Here is a 16928-nt window from a genome sequence, read left to right on the forward strand (position 1 = left end):
GTGCACAGCTGCACCAAGTTTTGCACTCTCCAGTTTTAGTAAATCAACCCCAAAAGGGTTCTGATTACAAAAAAATTATCTGTTCGAATGTCTCAAAACATTTTAATTCCCATAATTTAGATTTATATCTTATGATCATCAGCTCCATCTAGTGGTCACAATGCAGTTATCTTCCTGAGTTATTTTAGGGAAATACCACATAATGTCCACTAGGCGGAGCTGACGATCATAGGAAATAAACGTATTTGGTTTGTGACTGCTGAGCGAAAGTTTATTTTTACAAATCGACTCCCAAAATGTAATTTATAAACAGACCACAAAATATAATTTCCTTTTAATAGAAGCTCTCGGCCGCAAAGTCTCACGTGGTACCAACCTTCGACGTATTTCTGGATACTCTCCACCAGGGTCTTGATGGAGTTGGGGAGGTTCCAGGGATCTTCTCTGATACTGATTTGGATCATACTGCGACACCTCACCGTCCACTCCTCTTTCTTCTGGAACTCTGCGGGGACACCATGAAAGAGACTTCTTCAAACAATGGAGAGGTTCCATCGTCACCACATGACATATGCAGGGTGATGCTATCTTTCGGGGGGGGGGGGTGCCTGCTTTTTGCATGTGTGGGGTTCTTTTTCCGTATGGTCGGATTTTCTTAGTTTTGCATGGAGTCGGGTTTTGCATGGAGTGGGGGAAGGATTAGAACCCCTGACAGGTTTTTACTCCTATCTGGGGCTCTTTTAAAGAGATTTCTTCTCACTTCCTGTCTGGGTGACAACATTTGACAGGCAAGAAGTGAGGGCAGGTGTGAAAATGCTTGTCTTTAGTAGAGTGGGGGAGAGGCAGAAGGCCTGTGAGATCTGTATTGAAGTCTGTGTCTCCATTGCAGATTTCCCCTCACTTTTCCTCCGCTGAAACCAGAAAGGAAGTTGAATTGTCGGAAAGACATGAAAAGGAGCCCTGGAGAGCATTCAAAACACAGCAGGGGTCATAGCCCTCCTCCACTCCATCAAGAACGAAGGAGAAAAGCTTTTGGCCTGGCATACATTTCAACAGCCAATCAGAAGAGGACAGTACTGCTGCACTACTCTTAGATTGATTGCCAATAAGCGGAGGACACCGGAGGAGCACCAAATGGAGAAAAAAAAATGGATAAATTCTCTGAACGTTGGCACAATGACAGCCAAGAGACAACTGTCCACCAATCACCTTGCAGGCTGTGCTCCATTCCATTTTATGGCCCAGTTTTGTGGTTTTCTTTTTTTTTTTTTTATTTTTTTTTTTTTTTTTTTATTTTTATTAATTGTTTTTTATTTTTTTTTTTTTTTTTTTTTTTTATGTTTTTTTTTTATTTTTTTTGTTTTTTTTTTTTAATTTTTGTATTTTTATTTTTTTTTTTTTCTTTATTTTTTTTTTTTCTTTTTTAATTTTTTATTTTCTTTTTCTTTTCTTTTTTTATTTTTTTTAATTTTTTTTTTTTGTTTTATTGTATTCTTTTGGGAAGTGCTTGGTCTCCTCGAAGGCTTTGGCCATGACTTTCCCCTTCAGCAGAGTGATGATGGCGTCCACCTGACAACAGACACACAAGACGCATATTTAGAAGACTTTCCGCAGCTTTGTTGTACATTTCCTCCCAAGGCTCAAATTGCACCGCATCTGCACCAAAAAGGTCCGCGCTAGAATCCGATTGGACGAGTATTCACACCTATGTGATCTGATTCTGCACATCGCACCGCGTTTTGCGGACCGGTTTTCAGGGTGTTGTTAACTTAACATTCACACCCGCAGCGGTTGGCATGAACAGGGTGCGATTCTGATGCGGTGTGGAATCAGTGTGAACCCCGGGGTCAAAGTTACTTTTGGTAAATGTTTCAGAATACAAACACGGATATTGTACGCCCGTTAATCCCACCCATTACAACCAGACAACGTCGTCTTGTGGATATAATTAGTAAGATAGGAAAAAATCATTCCTGATCGCCGAAACTCTGCAGGCAGAATATGAATTTGTTCCATTTTATAAATAAAATATGTGCAGCCAACAGTCCCTTACAATTTATAAATTGGAGAATGCCGTTCCCAATAATTAGGGCCGGTCCCTGCACCCCATAACCATTTGTGAATGATATGGAGAAGGAATAGGTGGTATCCAGGGACCCCTACAAGGTATTTCCTTATAAAGTTACTTTTATTAAATGTATCAAAATACAAACACCGATATTGTAATGCACACTTATTTATTTCAGGTACTTCTATAGGGCCGTCAATTTATGTAGCACTTTACATGTATATTGTACATTCACATCAGTCCCCGCCCCTGAGGAGCGTACAATCTAAGGTCCCTAACTCACATTCATACATACACATACTAGAGACAATTTAGACAGGAACCAATCGGCCCATCAGCATGTCTTTGGAGTGTGGGGGGAAGCCTGGGTGCCCGGAGGAAGCCCACGCAGGCACAGGGAGGGCATGCAGGCTCCAGGCAGGTGGTGCCATGGTTGGGATTTGAACCAATGACCCCGGTACTGCCAGTTGAAAGTGCTAACCATTTAGCCACTGTGCTGCCCACTTATCCCTCCCGTTCTAAAACATATAACATTGTCTTCCTGATATAATTACTAAAGTTGGAAAAAATCATTCCTGATCGCCGAAACTCTGGAGGCAGAATATGAATTTGTCCAATTTCGTGGTCTCTATCAGTTTATGGCTGGCTGGCTACCCCGGGTGGTCTGTGGACCGTACGTGTCGCCTTTACCTGGTTGAAGAGATGTTCAAGACAGCCGTGCAGCTTATCCTGCTTGTCAGATGGAATCCGCATGTCACATGGAAGCTCGTCCCCTGTCATCATAAAAGGAGAATTGTCAGAAAGACATACAAGAAAACAAACCTCCTCTCCACTAAGACACATACATGGACCTGGACCTTCTACAAAGACGTGGCTCGTGTCCTCTTTTTCTGCTTTTTAAGGATATTTATTTTTTTTTTTTTGAAGCTGTGAATGTCTAAACTTCATGGCATACAGCCTGGTAATCCCTTCAAACTTGCCTTTCTTTTGCTTCTCCCGGTCCTGTGATCTCTGCCCTGACTTTCCTGTTCTTGGGTGTCTCCTTGCAGGGTCCTATAGAGTCCTGCCGTTGTCACCCATTCGTGCACGCTCCCGTGAGGGGACTGCATCCTGCTGTGAAGATACAGCCTGCGCCCACACACACTGACAGTCCAAATGGACAACCAACAGAGGACACGTCTCTGCTCCACCTTGAAGTGAAGTGGTTGGTAGTGGCTGCTGAGGCACTGCAGAGGCATGTGTAGTGTGGGCTGCCTGTGTATGTTGGCGCAGGGAAGTTCCTGTATCCACGCATGCGGATCATGGCACATGTAGTCCCCAGGGGTGTGACCAATGGGGCAGTTTTGAGTGAGCACTTCCCAAATAGAAATTCAGGGAAGCAGCACAGAGGAACCTGGCGCTGAGCATGGCAATGTGTCTCGGGACCTTTTTGTCCAATTGTCCTTTGCTATTTCTGAAATCAGCCTTTCTCAAACTTTTTATCCCAGGGGAACCCTTGAAAAGTTTTTAGGTGTCCGTGATCCCTTGCTAAAATAAGTCTCATGGGTCATAAGAAAAATTGCCCCATACATTGGTGGTCAGTGGAAGGAGTGACCCCTTACAATGGTGGTCAGTGGAAGGAGTGACCCCTTACATTGGTGGTCAGTGGAAGGAGTGACCCCTTACATTGGTGGTCAGTGGAAGGAGTGACCCCTTACATTGGTGGTCTATGGAAGGAGCGACCCCTTACAATGGTGGTCAGTGGAAGGAGTGACCCCTTATAATGGTGGTCAGTGGAAGGAGCGACCCCTTACAATGGTGGTCAGTGGAAGGAGCGACCCCTTACAATGGTGGTCAGTGGAAGGAGCGACCCCTTACAATGGTGGTCAGTGGAAGGAGTGACCCCTTACAATGGTGATCAGTGGAAGGAGTGACCCCTTACAATGGTGATCAGTGGAAGGAGTGACCCCTTACATTGGTAGTTAGAAGGCCACCATTACAGTTAACAGATCACCGGATTCCTGCTACCAGCTCTATAAAGTGGCAATAGACCTGGAACTATGAAGGCACATCAGATGGAAAGTCAACTAGAAGGAACCCCTACCATCCTCTTGGGGAACCCTGTTTGAAGGTGCCTGATCTATACCATATTTTGTTTATGAAAAAAGACTTTAGTACTGATATAAACTCATTAATAACATGTCTGTCTGTGGGACAAACAAATGAGACTTACCCGAGCCCATTTCATCGCTCCCCAGGTACGAACTGTTACTGCGCACGCTGGTGTAGGACAGGACGGAATCGCGGTTACTGTTACACTCACTGTGGAGAGATCAGACACTATACATGTATATTCGCAATATCAAGTCATGGGGCGGCATATCCTTCATAGACAGTCATCATCTACTCAGCAATCAAAGCCATCAAGATGACATGCTTGTTCGATAGAATCGGTTTCTGAAATGTTCACGTTACTAAAGGAAACAAACCCTTATCATATAATGAATCAAGTGCGGCCAAGAAAGTTATGTGGTGCCTAAGCTACAAATATCTCCTTATCACCATTATCTTTGCTGAGCAAAACCAGAACTGGCAGCTCCATGCTGAAGAGTCCCAAAAGGCCAAGAGGGTCACCATGGCTTGTGATCTGGCTTCAGCAAAGTAGTGGGATGCTTTATAAATGGTGGTGGAGGAGGGCGTTCAATGAAAAGCATTGTTTCAGTACTTAGACTTCCAATATTGTCCAGGATCCCTGGGACCTCTGGAATCTCAGGATTCCCATGTTTTCCAGTGTACTCGTGTGTGAGTGTGTCTATGTCATTGCACATCAGTGCTTCCTGTTGGCATGTTCTCTGTGGCTGGTGCTGTGTCTTATCATTAGCTACTCTAGAGATAGATTGCAATAATACTGAACCTGTCGAAAATGACTTGTCTGACCCGACTACTATCTTACCTGCCACCTACCTCAACCTCTGCCTGGACTGGACTGCTCTCTGGTCTGCCATGACCTCTGCTTAGTCTGACTACTGCCGCCCTTTCCTCATCATCCTGTCTGCCATGACCTCCACTTGGTCTGACTACTCTTATGCCTGCCATCCGCCCAGGACCTCTGCTTGGACTTGACTACTGTCTTTGCTGTCACTTGCCTCAATATCTGCCTAGACTGGACTACTCTCTTGCCTGCTGTGACCTCTGCTTGGGTCTGACTATTCTCTTGCCTGCCATCTGCCCAGGACCTCTGCTTGGACTTGACTGCTTTCTTTCCTATTGCCTGCTTTGATGTCTGCCTGGACCAGACTACTCTCTTGCCTACGGTCTGCCTTGACCTGACCACTCAATTGCATGCCATCTAGCCACTACCTCTGCCTGGACCTGCTTACTCTCTTGCCCGTCACCCAACTTGACCCCTGCCTGGACCCAATTACTCTTTTGCCTACCACCTTCCCTGATTTCTGCCTTGACCAAACTTCTCTCTTGCCTCCTGCCCACCTCAACCTCTGCCTGGAACAGACTACTCTCTTGCATACCGTCTGCCTTGAACAGACTACTCATTTGCATGTCATCTGCCCACTACCTCTGCCTGGACCTAGTTACTCTCTTGCCCATCACCTTCCTTGGTCCCTGTTTGCACCCGATTACTTTTTTGCCTACCACCTTCCCTGACCTCTGCCTTGACCGGACTACTCTCTTTCCTCCTGCCTGCCTCAACCTCTGCCTGATCCTGACTACTCTCTTTCCTCCCAAGTGCCTCGACCTCTGCCTGGACCCGACTAGTCTCTTGCCTACCATCTGCCTTGATCTGACCACTTAATTGTATGCCATCTGCCCACTACCTCTGCCTTGACCTAGTTACTCTCTTGCCCATCACCTACCTTGGTCCCTGTTTGCACCTGATTACTCTTTGGCCTGCCACCTTTCCTGACCTCTGCCTTGACCGGACTACACTCTTGTCTCCTGCCTGCCTTGACCTCTGCCTGAGCCTGACTACTCTCTTGCCTACCGTCTGCCTTGGCCTGACCACTCAATTGCATGCCATCTAGCCACTACCTCTGCCAGGACCTGGTTACTCTCTTGCCCTTCATCTACCTTGACCCCTGCCTGGACCCAATTACTCTTTTGCCTACAAACATCCCTGACCTCTGCCTAGATCGAACTTCTCTCTTGCCTCCTGCCTGCCTCAACCTCTGCCTAGACCAGACTACTCTCTTACCTACCGTCTGCCTTGAACTGACTACTCATTTGCATGCCATCTGCCGACTACCTCTGCCTGGACCTAGTTACCCTCTTGCCCATCACCTACCTTGGTCCCTGTATGCACCCGATTACATTTTTGCCTACCACCTTCCCTGACCTCTTCCTTGACCGGACTACTGCCTATCTCGACCTCTGCTGGAGCCTGACTACTATCTTTCCTACCAAGTGCCTCGACCTTTGCCTGGAGCAGACTACTCTCTTGCCTGCTGCCTGCCTGAACCTCTGTCTGGACCTCTTGCCTGGCATATACCTCGACTTCTACCTGGACCTCACTACTTTCTTGTCTGCAGTTTGTGAATATCCTCAGCACCATAGCCCTTCTGTCAAGCAAACTCTTAGTGGGGCGACCCTGAGGGCTGAAACTATGTGTCAGTTTGCAGGAAAAAATCAGAGGCCATTAGGATTTCCAGCCCATCACCCTATGAGGGTTGCTATAGTGAAGACCAACTGTGTCACTTGCCAAGGAGTTTCATAACATGCACACAGCCTCTTTATCAGCTGCACATTCATTAGTAAAGTTTATTGAAACGCAAGCACTAACCTATAGGAGTCCCTGTAGCTGACGGTATCATGTCCTGAGTCCTCCTGGTCCTCCTCCAATACCTTAAAACAAACTTTCTTGATGCCACCCGGTTCCGTCCTGTCCACATCTCCGTCCTCACCCACCAGTGAGGAGGGAGGCGTCTCGCTTGTGGACATGGGCTCAGATGGGGTGTCCCGTTCCAGGGGCTCGGTGATGGTGGACAGCAACCTGCAGGGTAAAGGAGGGAGATAGTATGTTTAGGACATAAACTGAATACTTTGACTTGCATTTGTATGTCATGTGACTTCCCCTATAACATTCGAACAAGTTGTATCATTGGTCAGCTGTGATGACAGACTTGAAGTACAATTAGGCCTTCAGAGGGTTAAGTCTCCCCATCGGGGTCTTGGCACTAGCACTGTTATGGTCTAAATAATCACTGTGAAGCCCCAAATCTCCAACAGAACTGCATCCATCACAATGAACAGTTTATAGAATTTATACCAACAGATCTTTAAAGCAGAACTCCAGCCAAACCCTTATGAGAAATAACCCAAAGCAGTCAATCATGCAACACCTATCATTGCTGTGGAACAATTAGTAATGCAGGCAGCTGGCTGATGGCTCTGGGTTACTGCACTCAGTATCATGGTACAAGGTATCCAAGTATCTCACTTGTTGATCTGGGTGACGTATTGCTTCATCTCCTTCAGAGCAACATCCAGCTTGTTGAAGAGCTCCAGGTAGGAGTCCTGAATCTCCAAGTCATCATGTTTCATCAAGAAGCTCAGACCATGATCCTCCGGGTTCATCCCTCCATTCATCTGAGAGAAGCTGCCATCTTGGAAACTGCCATTCATCCCATCCTCCTCTTCTGTGCCCACACACCTCCAAGCCGGAGCCGCCATGCTGGCAATGGAGTGCTGCGAGTACAGCATGGGGCTCAAACTGCCAACTGCAGAGAGAGAGAACCAAGGTCAGGACTAGGACTCACAACCAGCACCCCAAAACTGCCACCCTGCCCTCATCAACTGCTAATATATACAGAACTGGGGATGAGGGGGGAGAGAGAGGAGTAAGGGAGAGAGGAGAGGGCGAGAGAGGAAGAGGAGAGGGCGAGAGAGGAAGAGGAGAGGGCGAGAGAGGAAGAGGAGGGGAGAGGGCGAGAGAGGAAGAGGAAGGGAGAGGGCGAGAGAGGAAGAGGAAGGGAGAGGGCGAGAGAGGAAGAGGAAGGGAGAGGGCGAGAGAGGAAGAGGAAGGGAGAGGGCGAGAGAGGAAGAGGAAGGGAGAGGGCGAGAGAGGAAGAGGAGGGGAGAGGGCGAGAGAAGAAGAAGAGGGCGAGAGAGGAAGAGGAGGGCGAGAGAGGAAGAGGAGGGGAGAGGGCGAGAGAGGAAGAGGAGGGGAGAGGGCGAGAGAGGAAGAGGAGGGGAGAGGGCGAGAGAGGAAGAGGAGGGGAGAGGGCGAGAGAGGAAGAGAGAGGGCGAGAGAGGAAGAGAGAGGGCGAGAGAGGAAGAGGAAGAGAGAGGGCGAGAGAGGAAGAGGAAGGGAGAGGGCGAGAGAGGAAGAGGAAGGGAGAGGGCGAGAGAGGAAGAGGAAGGGAGAGGGCGAGAGAGGAAGAGGAAGGGAGAGGGCGAGAGAGGAAGAGGAAGGGAGAGGGCGAGAGAGGAAGAGGAAGGGAGAGGGCGAGAGAGGAAGAGGAGGGGAGAGGGCGAGAGAGGAAGAGGAGGGGAGAGGGCGAGAGAGGAAGAGGAGGGGAGAGGGCGAGAGAGGAAGAGGAGGGGAGAGGGCGAGAGAGGAAGAGGAAGGGAGAGAGAGGAAGAGGAGGGGAGAGGGCGAGAGAGGAAGAGGAGGGGAGAGGGCGAGAGAGGAAGAGGAGGGGAGAGGGCGAGAGAGGAACAGGGGGAGAGGAGTTTAGGAGAGGGGAGAGAGGAACAGGGGGAGAGGAGTTTAGGAGAGGGGAGGGAGGAGTGGGGGAGAGAAGAGAAAGAAGAGGGAAGGAGAAAAGGGGTAGGAGAGATATAAAAGGGAGGGAGAGAGAGAGGGAAGAGAGTTCTGGGTCCCAATCTTACCCTGATCTGGATGGGGGAGGGGGAGGTGGGTCCCAATCTTACCCTGATCTGGATGGGGGAGGGGGAGGTGGGTCCCAATCTTACCCTGATCTGGATGGGGGAAGGGGAGGTGGGTCCCAATCTTACCCTGATCTGGATGGGGGAAGGGGAGGTGGGTCCCAATCTTACCCTGATCTGGATCCAGGCCAAAGAAGGAGTTTTTGCGGCCAAAGCGGATGCTGAAGGAGCGGCCCACAGAGGTGCTGGTTTTGGGGTAAGACACTTCCATGAGGTTGATGTGGTAGTTGGTGGGACAGAAGTCCATACTGTGCAGCAGGTGAGTGTCGCTGGTGGCTTGTTTAAACGACGGACTCACTTTCATCTTCAACTCGTCTGCAAACTAAGAGGGAGCATAATCCATCAGATCTACGAGTCCCGGGCCACCACCTCATTTCTGTTTTCAGAACCCCGAGTGTACCTTACTGCAATGTTACTTCGAAGCCGCGCACAATCTGACCTCTACCTTTCCATATCTGAGAAGTCTAGCCACGCGCTAAGACAACCAATCTCAACTGCAGCTCCATGGAACACTTGGGCTCTACTGGGGTTGCCAGGGGTTCCTTGAGTAACAAGCAGCAGTGAATTAATCTCACACCTACAATAACCACCTTCTCTACTGATCACCAATAAAAGGGGGCACTTCTCCACTAACTACTAATGTAGGGGGCACTTATTCATAGAAGGCTGGCAGGGGGGCACTTCTCTAATGACTACCTATGTAGGGGGTCACTTCCCTACTGACCACCAATGTAAAGGGGCACTTCTCCACTGACCACCAATGTAAGGGGGCACTTCTCTAATGTCTACCTACGTAGGGGCGGCACTTCTCTGCTGACCACCAATGTAAGGGGGCACTTCTCCACTGACCACCAATGTAAGGGGGCACTTCTCCACTGACCACCAATGTAAGGGGGCACTTCTCTAATATCTACCTACGTAGGGGCGGCACTTCTCTGCTGACCACCAATGTAAGGGGGCACTTCTCCACTGACCACCAATGTAAGGGGGCACTTCTCCACTGACCACCAATGTAAGGGGGCACTTCTCCACTGACCACCAATGTAAGGGGGCACTTCTCCACTGACCACCAATGTAAGGAGGCACTTCTCCACTGACCACCAATGTAAGGGGGCACTTCTCTAATGTCAACCTACGTAGGGGCGGCACTTCTCTGCTGACCACCAATGTAAGGGGGCACTCCTCTAATGTCTACCTATGTAAGGGGGCACTTCTCTAATGTCTACCTATGTAAGGGGGCACTTCTCTAATGTCTACCTATGTAAGGACGCACTCCTCTAATGTCTACCTATGTAAGGGGGCACTTCTCCACTGACAACCAATGTAAGGGGGTACTTCTCTAATGTCTAGAGGAAAGTGTCCCCCCCTTCTACGGAGAAGTGCCCCCTACATTGGTAGCCAGTGAAAAATTACGCCTTTACATTGGTGATCGACCAATGTAAATGGGCACTTCTCCACTGACTAATAATGTAGGGGACACTTCTCCATAGAAGGGGGGGCACTTTTCTAATGACTACCTATGAAGGGGGGCATTTCCCTACTGACCACTAATGTAAGAGGACACGTCTCCCTTCTGCTCCACGGGAGGTTTCTGTCCTCCCTGAGCTACCTGAACATGCTGAACATACCTTTGTTGTATAGAGCAGGGGTGTAACAATTGACCATCCCAGGTTGTCACATACAATAGTTCTTCAATGTTATTCTTTGATGTAACCCTTCCTTCAATGTATTGATCATGCGCATGTTTCATGAGCTATAGGTATGATCATGTTAGAAGGGTCCCCCGAGTCTTGGAAATGATTTCAAGTTTCCATTTAGTACAAGAAGTCTGAGAAAGGCCGGTGTGGTGGCCATGCAGCTGAAGTAGACAGATACAGGTTGATGGAGGAAGTCCCCACACTGGCTGATAGCGCCCCCAATGCCTATGTGATCACAGACTATACACACATGAAGGTTTATAAAAACATCCGAATGTTATACCAACCCACAAAGTGAGCCTATGGAGGTTACATGTGAAGGATCGGTGACACAGGGGAGTGATATGGAGATACAGGAGGACACTGAAGGTGGACGGGTTGGATGTTCTACACAGAAGATTGACAGATGGAGTGATGCGGCACCATTACCTCCTCATAGCTGGAGATCCTCCGGCTGATGTTGTCCAGCTTGGTGTCACAGATATGGCGGAATTCATACTGCGGCATCGTCATCACCGACTTGCTCATAGCGAGGAGCCGCATGCAGTTCTTCACAAACTGATTGTCATCCGCGATAAACGCCTGCAGGATCTGAGGAGTACAGACACCGGGTCACATACATGAAGAGAGATGACACATCTAACATCAAAGACATGAGGAGTCGGGAGCCCCGATATCTGTAGAACAGACAATCACGGAGAGAGGCCCATCGGATCGGATCATCAGATACGCGCTGAAACCATCATGACTGAACTTGCAACTTTGTATCAATAAAATATACAGAAATCTGCTCCAGTGACGGGGAATGTAAAATGTTATGGAAATCGCGTTTGGAAGGTTTTGAAAATTTGTTGTATTTATAATGGAAAAGTAATAAAAAAAAAAGAATAGTAGTAATAAACTAACAACATAAAATCCTTCTAAAACTGGCATTGGAGGAGGGGCATGATAACCAGCAACTGCCACCGTAACCACCGGCATGGATTACAGCAAAAGTGGAGCGTCCACGTCGGTGGCCACTGCGGCAGGCAGGTAAGTACAAGGAACTCGGGGATGGACATCAAACAGACACGGTCACTTTTTCTGGGTCTCTTTAATACACTCTAACTCCATTATTCTCCAAAATAAATGTAACGCCCCCCCACCGACCCAACCCTGCCCCCCTCCCCCCACCGACCCAACTCCGCCCCCCTCCGACCCAGCCCCGCCCAGATCCAACCCTGCCCCCCCACCGACTTAGCCCCGCCCAGACCCAACCCCGCCCCCTCCCCCACCAACCCAACTCCGCCCCCCCACGACCCAGCCCCGCCCAGACCCAACCCTGCCCCTCTCAATGTGCCTCCAGCATCCCTAGCAGAGAGTAATCTAGAGATGGCTGACCAGTAGACACGGGGTAACAGTCACATGATGCTCACCGAGCCATGGAAGATACCACGGGTCACCCAAAACCCCCATCACTGAGGTGAACCACAGCGCCGCCCTGCAGGTTGCGTTTCTCCAGGCAGCCCAGGCTGTACACACGGCTGACATCAGCATTCTTACCTTGGCTGTGATTCCAAACAGCCCCCGAGGCTCCACAATCTTCTCCAAGACGTAACACTTGATCCCGGCTGTGTTCACATACTCATACACCACCCCGTGTTCCAGCTGGATGTTCTCCACCGTCAGATTAATGAGGGGCCCGTCCTCACCAACCGGGGAGGAGATATTACAGGTCAGACCTACAGAGAGAACACAGGAGAGAATATCAACCACGGGGACCCTGCCGAGCCCCCCAAATCAATACAAAGGGGGATTCAGGAGGTAGAATAGTCTGCATCTTCATATATCGGTCAGGAGGGGGATGGGACGGAGCGATGTTCTGCAGATCTATAGAGGGGTCAGTGATGGGATAATCTGCAGAATATATCAATATGGATCTGTCAGGAGGGGGAGAGGAGGGAGCGATGTTCTGCAGATCTGTAGAGAGGTCAGTGGTGTGATCATCTGCAGAATATACCACTATGGATCTGTCAAGAGGGGGAGGGGGCAGTGCAATGGTCTGCAGACTTGTAATATGACACCGCTGGGTTCTCCATGGTCAGGGAAGACGTCATGGCGCAGCATGCTATTTATACACCAGGTGGAGGAGCGGTGCAGTGAGCGGGATGAGGGTTTCGGAGAATCGTTAATAATAGATGGTTTCCTGTCATGGGACGCTGTCAGTGGAGACAGAACGCCATTAACCCCTTCACTGCAGGAATCTACTGCACATGCCCAGTATGTTCCAGACTGTATCCCATGATCTAACAGAGGGGACGCGTGGCTCCAGAACAGCCGCCACGGTCTATGTGAGCGATACAGACTCAGGAGACGCGTGGCTCCAGCACATCCACCACGGTCTATGTGAGCGATACAGACTCAGGAGACGCGTGGCTCCAGCACATCCACCACGGTCTATGTGAGCGATACAGACTCAGGAGACGCGTGGCTCCAGCACATCCACCACGGTCTATGTGAGCGATACAGACTCAGGAGACGCGTGGCTCCAGCACATCCACCACGGTCTATGTGAGCGATACAGACTCAGGAGACGCGTGGCTCCAGAACAGCCGCCACGGTCTATCCGAGCGATACAGACTCAGGAGACGCGTGGCTCCAGCACATCCACCACGGTCTATGTGAGCGACACGGACTGAGGGGATGCGTGGCTCCAGTACAGCCGCCACGGTCTATGTGAGCGATACAGACTCAGGAGACGCGTGGCTCCAGCACATCCACCACGGTCTATGTGAGCGATACAGACTCAGGAGACGCGTGGCTCCAGCACATCCACCACGGTCTATGTGAGTGACACGGACTGAGGGGATGCGTGGCTCCAGTACAGCCGCCACGGTCAATGTGAGCGACACAGACTGAGGGGACGTGTGGCTCCAGTACAGCCGCCACGGTCTATGTGAGCGATACAGACTCAGGAGATGCGTGGCTCCAGCACATCCACCACGGTCTATGTGAGCGACACGGACTGAGGGGATGCGTGGCTCCAGTACAGCCGCCACGGTCAATGTGAGCGACACAGACTGAGGAGACGCGTGGCTCCAGCACAGCCACCACGGTCTATGTGAGCGACACAGACTGAGGGGATGCGTGGCTCCAGTACAGCCACCACGGTCTATGTGAGTGATACGGACTGAGGGGATGCGTGGCTCCAGTACAGCCACCACGGTCAATGTGAGCGACACGGACTGAGGGGACGTGTGGCTCCAGTACAGCCGCCACGGTCTATGTGAGCGACACAGACTGAGGAGACGCGTGTCTCCAGCACAGCCACCACGGTCTATGTGAGCGACACAGACTGAGGGGATGCGTGGCTCCAGTACAGCCACCACGGTCTATGTGAGTGATACGGACTGAGGGGACGTGTGGCTCCAGTACAGCCGCCACGGTCTATGTGAGTGATACGGACTGAGGGGACGTGTGGCTCCAGTACAGCCGCCACGGTCTATGTGAGTGATACGGACTGAGGGGACGTGTGGCTCCAGTACAGCCGCCACGGTCTATGTGAGTGATACGGACTGAGGGGACGCGTGGCTCCAGTGCAGCCGCCACGGTCTATGTGAGTGATACAGACTGAGGGGACGCGTGGCTCCAGCACAGCTCCTGGTCCGGAAAATTTAAAGGAGAGCTCTTCCTCAATGGTTGTCTGTCCTTCCCCAGCCCGGTACCTGTCTGCCTGTCATGGGGTCCTCTGTCCTCGCACACTCCGCCATTCATACAGTCCTCCGATGTACAGCGCTGCTCCTGGTCTTCCTCGGCATCCTCATGGGTGCGATAAATCCACTGATAGAGGCCCTGCAATTACAGCAGATTCACGGCTCAGCGGCACTCCCCCTGGGTGTGCTGGGACTTGTAGTCCCCCAACCCCCCTCCCCCATACTCACTAGAGGATTTTGAGGGTCCTTGCGGTAAGCGGCAAAGTGCTCGAGGACCTCAACATGGCCGTCATGCATGACGTTGTTCCCGTTGACTTTCAGGACGCACTGTCCAGGGTTGAGGCCGACTGCTGCCGCCTGGGAGCCTGCAGACAACAACAACAAACAACGTGTTACTGCTGAACCCCGAATATACCAAGGACTTCAGGGGGGCCCCGGGCCCTGAATATGGGAAAGGAGAAGCCTCAGATCAGGTTCAAACTCCTTACTGCTCACGTGCACATCTGTCCCTGGCGTGTTACTCCTCGCGTGCACATCTGTCCCTAGCGTGTTACTCCTCGCGTTCACGTCTGTCCCTGGCGTGTTACTCCTCACATGCACATCTGTCCCTGGAGTGTTACTCCTCGCGTTCGCGTCTGTCCCTGGCGTGTTACTCCTCGCGTTCGCGTCTGTCCTTGGAGTGTTACTCCTCGCATTCGCGTCTGTCCCTGGAGTGTTACTCCTCGCGTTCGCGTCTGTCCTTGGAGTGTTACTCCTCGCGTTCGCGTCTGTCCCTGGAGTGTTACTCCTCGCGTGCGCGTCTGTCCCTGGAGTGTTACTCCTCGCGTGCGCGTCTGTCCCTGGAGTGTTACTCCTCGCGTTCACATCTGTCCCTGGCGTGTTACTCCTCGCGTTCACATCTGTCCCTGGAGTGTTACTCCTCGCGTTCGCGTCTGTCCCTGGAGTGTTACTCCTCGCGTTCACGTCTGTCCCTGGAGTGTTACTCCTCGCGTTCGCGTCTGTCCCTGGAGTGTTACTCCTCGCGTGCGCGTCTGTCCCTGGAGTGTTACTCCTCGCGTGCGCGTCTGTCCCTGGAGTGTTACTCCTCGCGTGCGCGTCTGTCCCTGGAGTGTTACTCCTCGCGTGCGCGTCTGTCCCTGGGGTGTTACTCCTCGCGTTCGCGTCTGTCCCTGGGGTGTTACTCCTCGCGTGCGCGTCTGTCCCTGGGGTGTTACTCCTCGCGTGCGCGTCTGTCCCTGGGGTGTTACTCCTCGCGTTCGCGTCTGTCCCTGGGGTGTTACTCCTCGCGTTCGCGTCTGTCCCTGGGGTGTTACTCCTCGCGTTCGCGTCTGTCCCTGGGGTGTTACTCCTCGCGTTCGCGTCTGTCCCTGGGGTGTTACTCCTCGCGTGCGCGTCTGTCCCTGGGGTGTTACTCCTCGCGTGCGCGTCTGTCCCTGGGGTGTTACTCCTCGCGTGCGCGTCTGTCCCTGGGGTGTTACTCCTCGCGTGCGCGTCTGTCCCTGGGGTGTTACTCCTCGCGTGCGCATCTGTCCCTGGCGTGTTACTCCTCGCGTGCGCATCTGTCCCTGGCGTGTTACTCCTCGCGTGCCCATCTGTCCCTGGCGTGTTACTCCTCGCGTGCCCATCTGTCCCTGGCGTGTTACTCCTCGCGTGCCCATCTGTCCCTGGGGTGTTACTCCTCGCGTGCACATCTGTCCCTGGCGTGTTACTCCTCGCGTGCACATCTGTCCCTGGCGTGTTACTCCTCGCGTGCACATCTGTCCCTGGCGTGTTACTCCTCGCGTGCACATCTGTCCCTGGCGTGTTACTCCACGCGTGCACATCTGTCCCTGGAGTGTTACTCCTCGCGTGCACATCTGTCCCTGGAATGTTACTCCTCGCGTGCACATCTGTCCCTGGAGTGTTACTCCTCGCGTGCACATCTGTCCCTGGCGTGTTACTCCTCGCGTGCACATCTGTCCCTGGGGTGTTACTCCTCGCGTGCACATCTGTCCCTGGGGTGTTACTCCTCGCGTGCACATCTGTCCCTGGCGTGTTACTCCTCGCGTGCACATCTGTCCCTGGCGTGTTACTCCTCGCGTGCACATCTGTCCCTGGCGTGTTACTCCTCGCGTGCACATCTGTCCCTGGCGTGTTACTCCTCGCGTGCACATCTGTCCCTGGCGTGTTACTCCTCGCGTGCACATCTGTCCCTGGCGTGTTACTCCTCGCGTGCACATCTGTCCCTGGCGTGTTACTCCTCGCGTGCACATCTGTCCCTGGCGTGTTACTCCTCGCGTGCACATCTGTCCCTGGCGTGTTACTCCTCGCGTGCACATCTGTCCCTGGCGTGTTACTCCACGCGGTGCACATCTGTCCCTGGAGTGTTACTCCTCGCGTGCACATCTGTCCCTGGAATGTTACTCCTCGCGTGCACATCTGTCCCTGGAGTGTTACTCCTCGCGTGCACATCTGTCCCTGGGGTGTTACTCCTCGCGTGCACATCTGTCCCTGGTATGTTACTCCTCGCGTGCACATCTGTCCCTGGGGTGTTACTCCTCGCGTGCACATCTGTCCCTGGGGTGTTACTCCTCGCGTGCACATCTGTCC

At 51.7% G+C, this 16928-nt stretch overlaps 1 protein-coding gene across 1 annotated transcript in view; it reads right to left on the reverse strand.

Annotated features, from left to right (window-relative positions):
- Positions 1-1464: 1464 nt before the first annotated feature.
- Positions 1465-16928, reverse strand: part of LOC149428789 (phosphatidylinositol 3,4,5-trisphosphate-dependent Rac exchanger 1 protein-like) — a 97747-nt gene continuing 82283 nt past the window's right edge. Inside the window, exons 15-24 of the mRNA XM_089666997.1 lie at positions 14568-14704; positions 14352-14478; positions 12190-12368; positions 11077-11238; positions 9062-9272; positions 7500-7779; positions 6843-7052; positions 4281-4369; positions 2759-2841; positions 1465-1569 (exon numbers count right to left, since the gene is read on the reverse strand). Coding sequence (XP_089523123.1) covers positions 1465-1569; positions 2759-2841; positions 4281-4369; positions 6843-7052; positions 7500-7779; positions 9062-9272; positions 11077-11238; positions 12190-12368; positions 14352-14478; positions 14568-14704 — 1583 coding nt within the window. The remainder of the gene's footprint in view (positions 1570-2758; positions 2842-4280; positions 4370-6842; positions 7053-7499; positions 7780-9061; positions 9273-11076; positions 11239-12189; positions 12369-14351; positions 14479-14567; positions 14705-16928) is intronic.

This window comes from Staurois parvus, unplaced genomic scaffold (assembly GCF_062004578.1).
Source record: "Staurois parvus isolate SC_StPar_1 unplaced genomic scaffold, SC_StPar_1.0 ptg002967l, whole genome shotgun sequence".
Taxonomy (NCBI): domain Eukaryota; kingdom Metazoa; phylum Chordata; class Amphibia; order Anura; family Ranidae; genus Staurois; species Staurois parvus.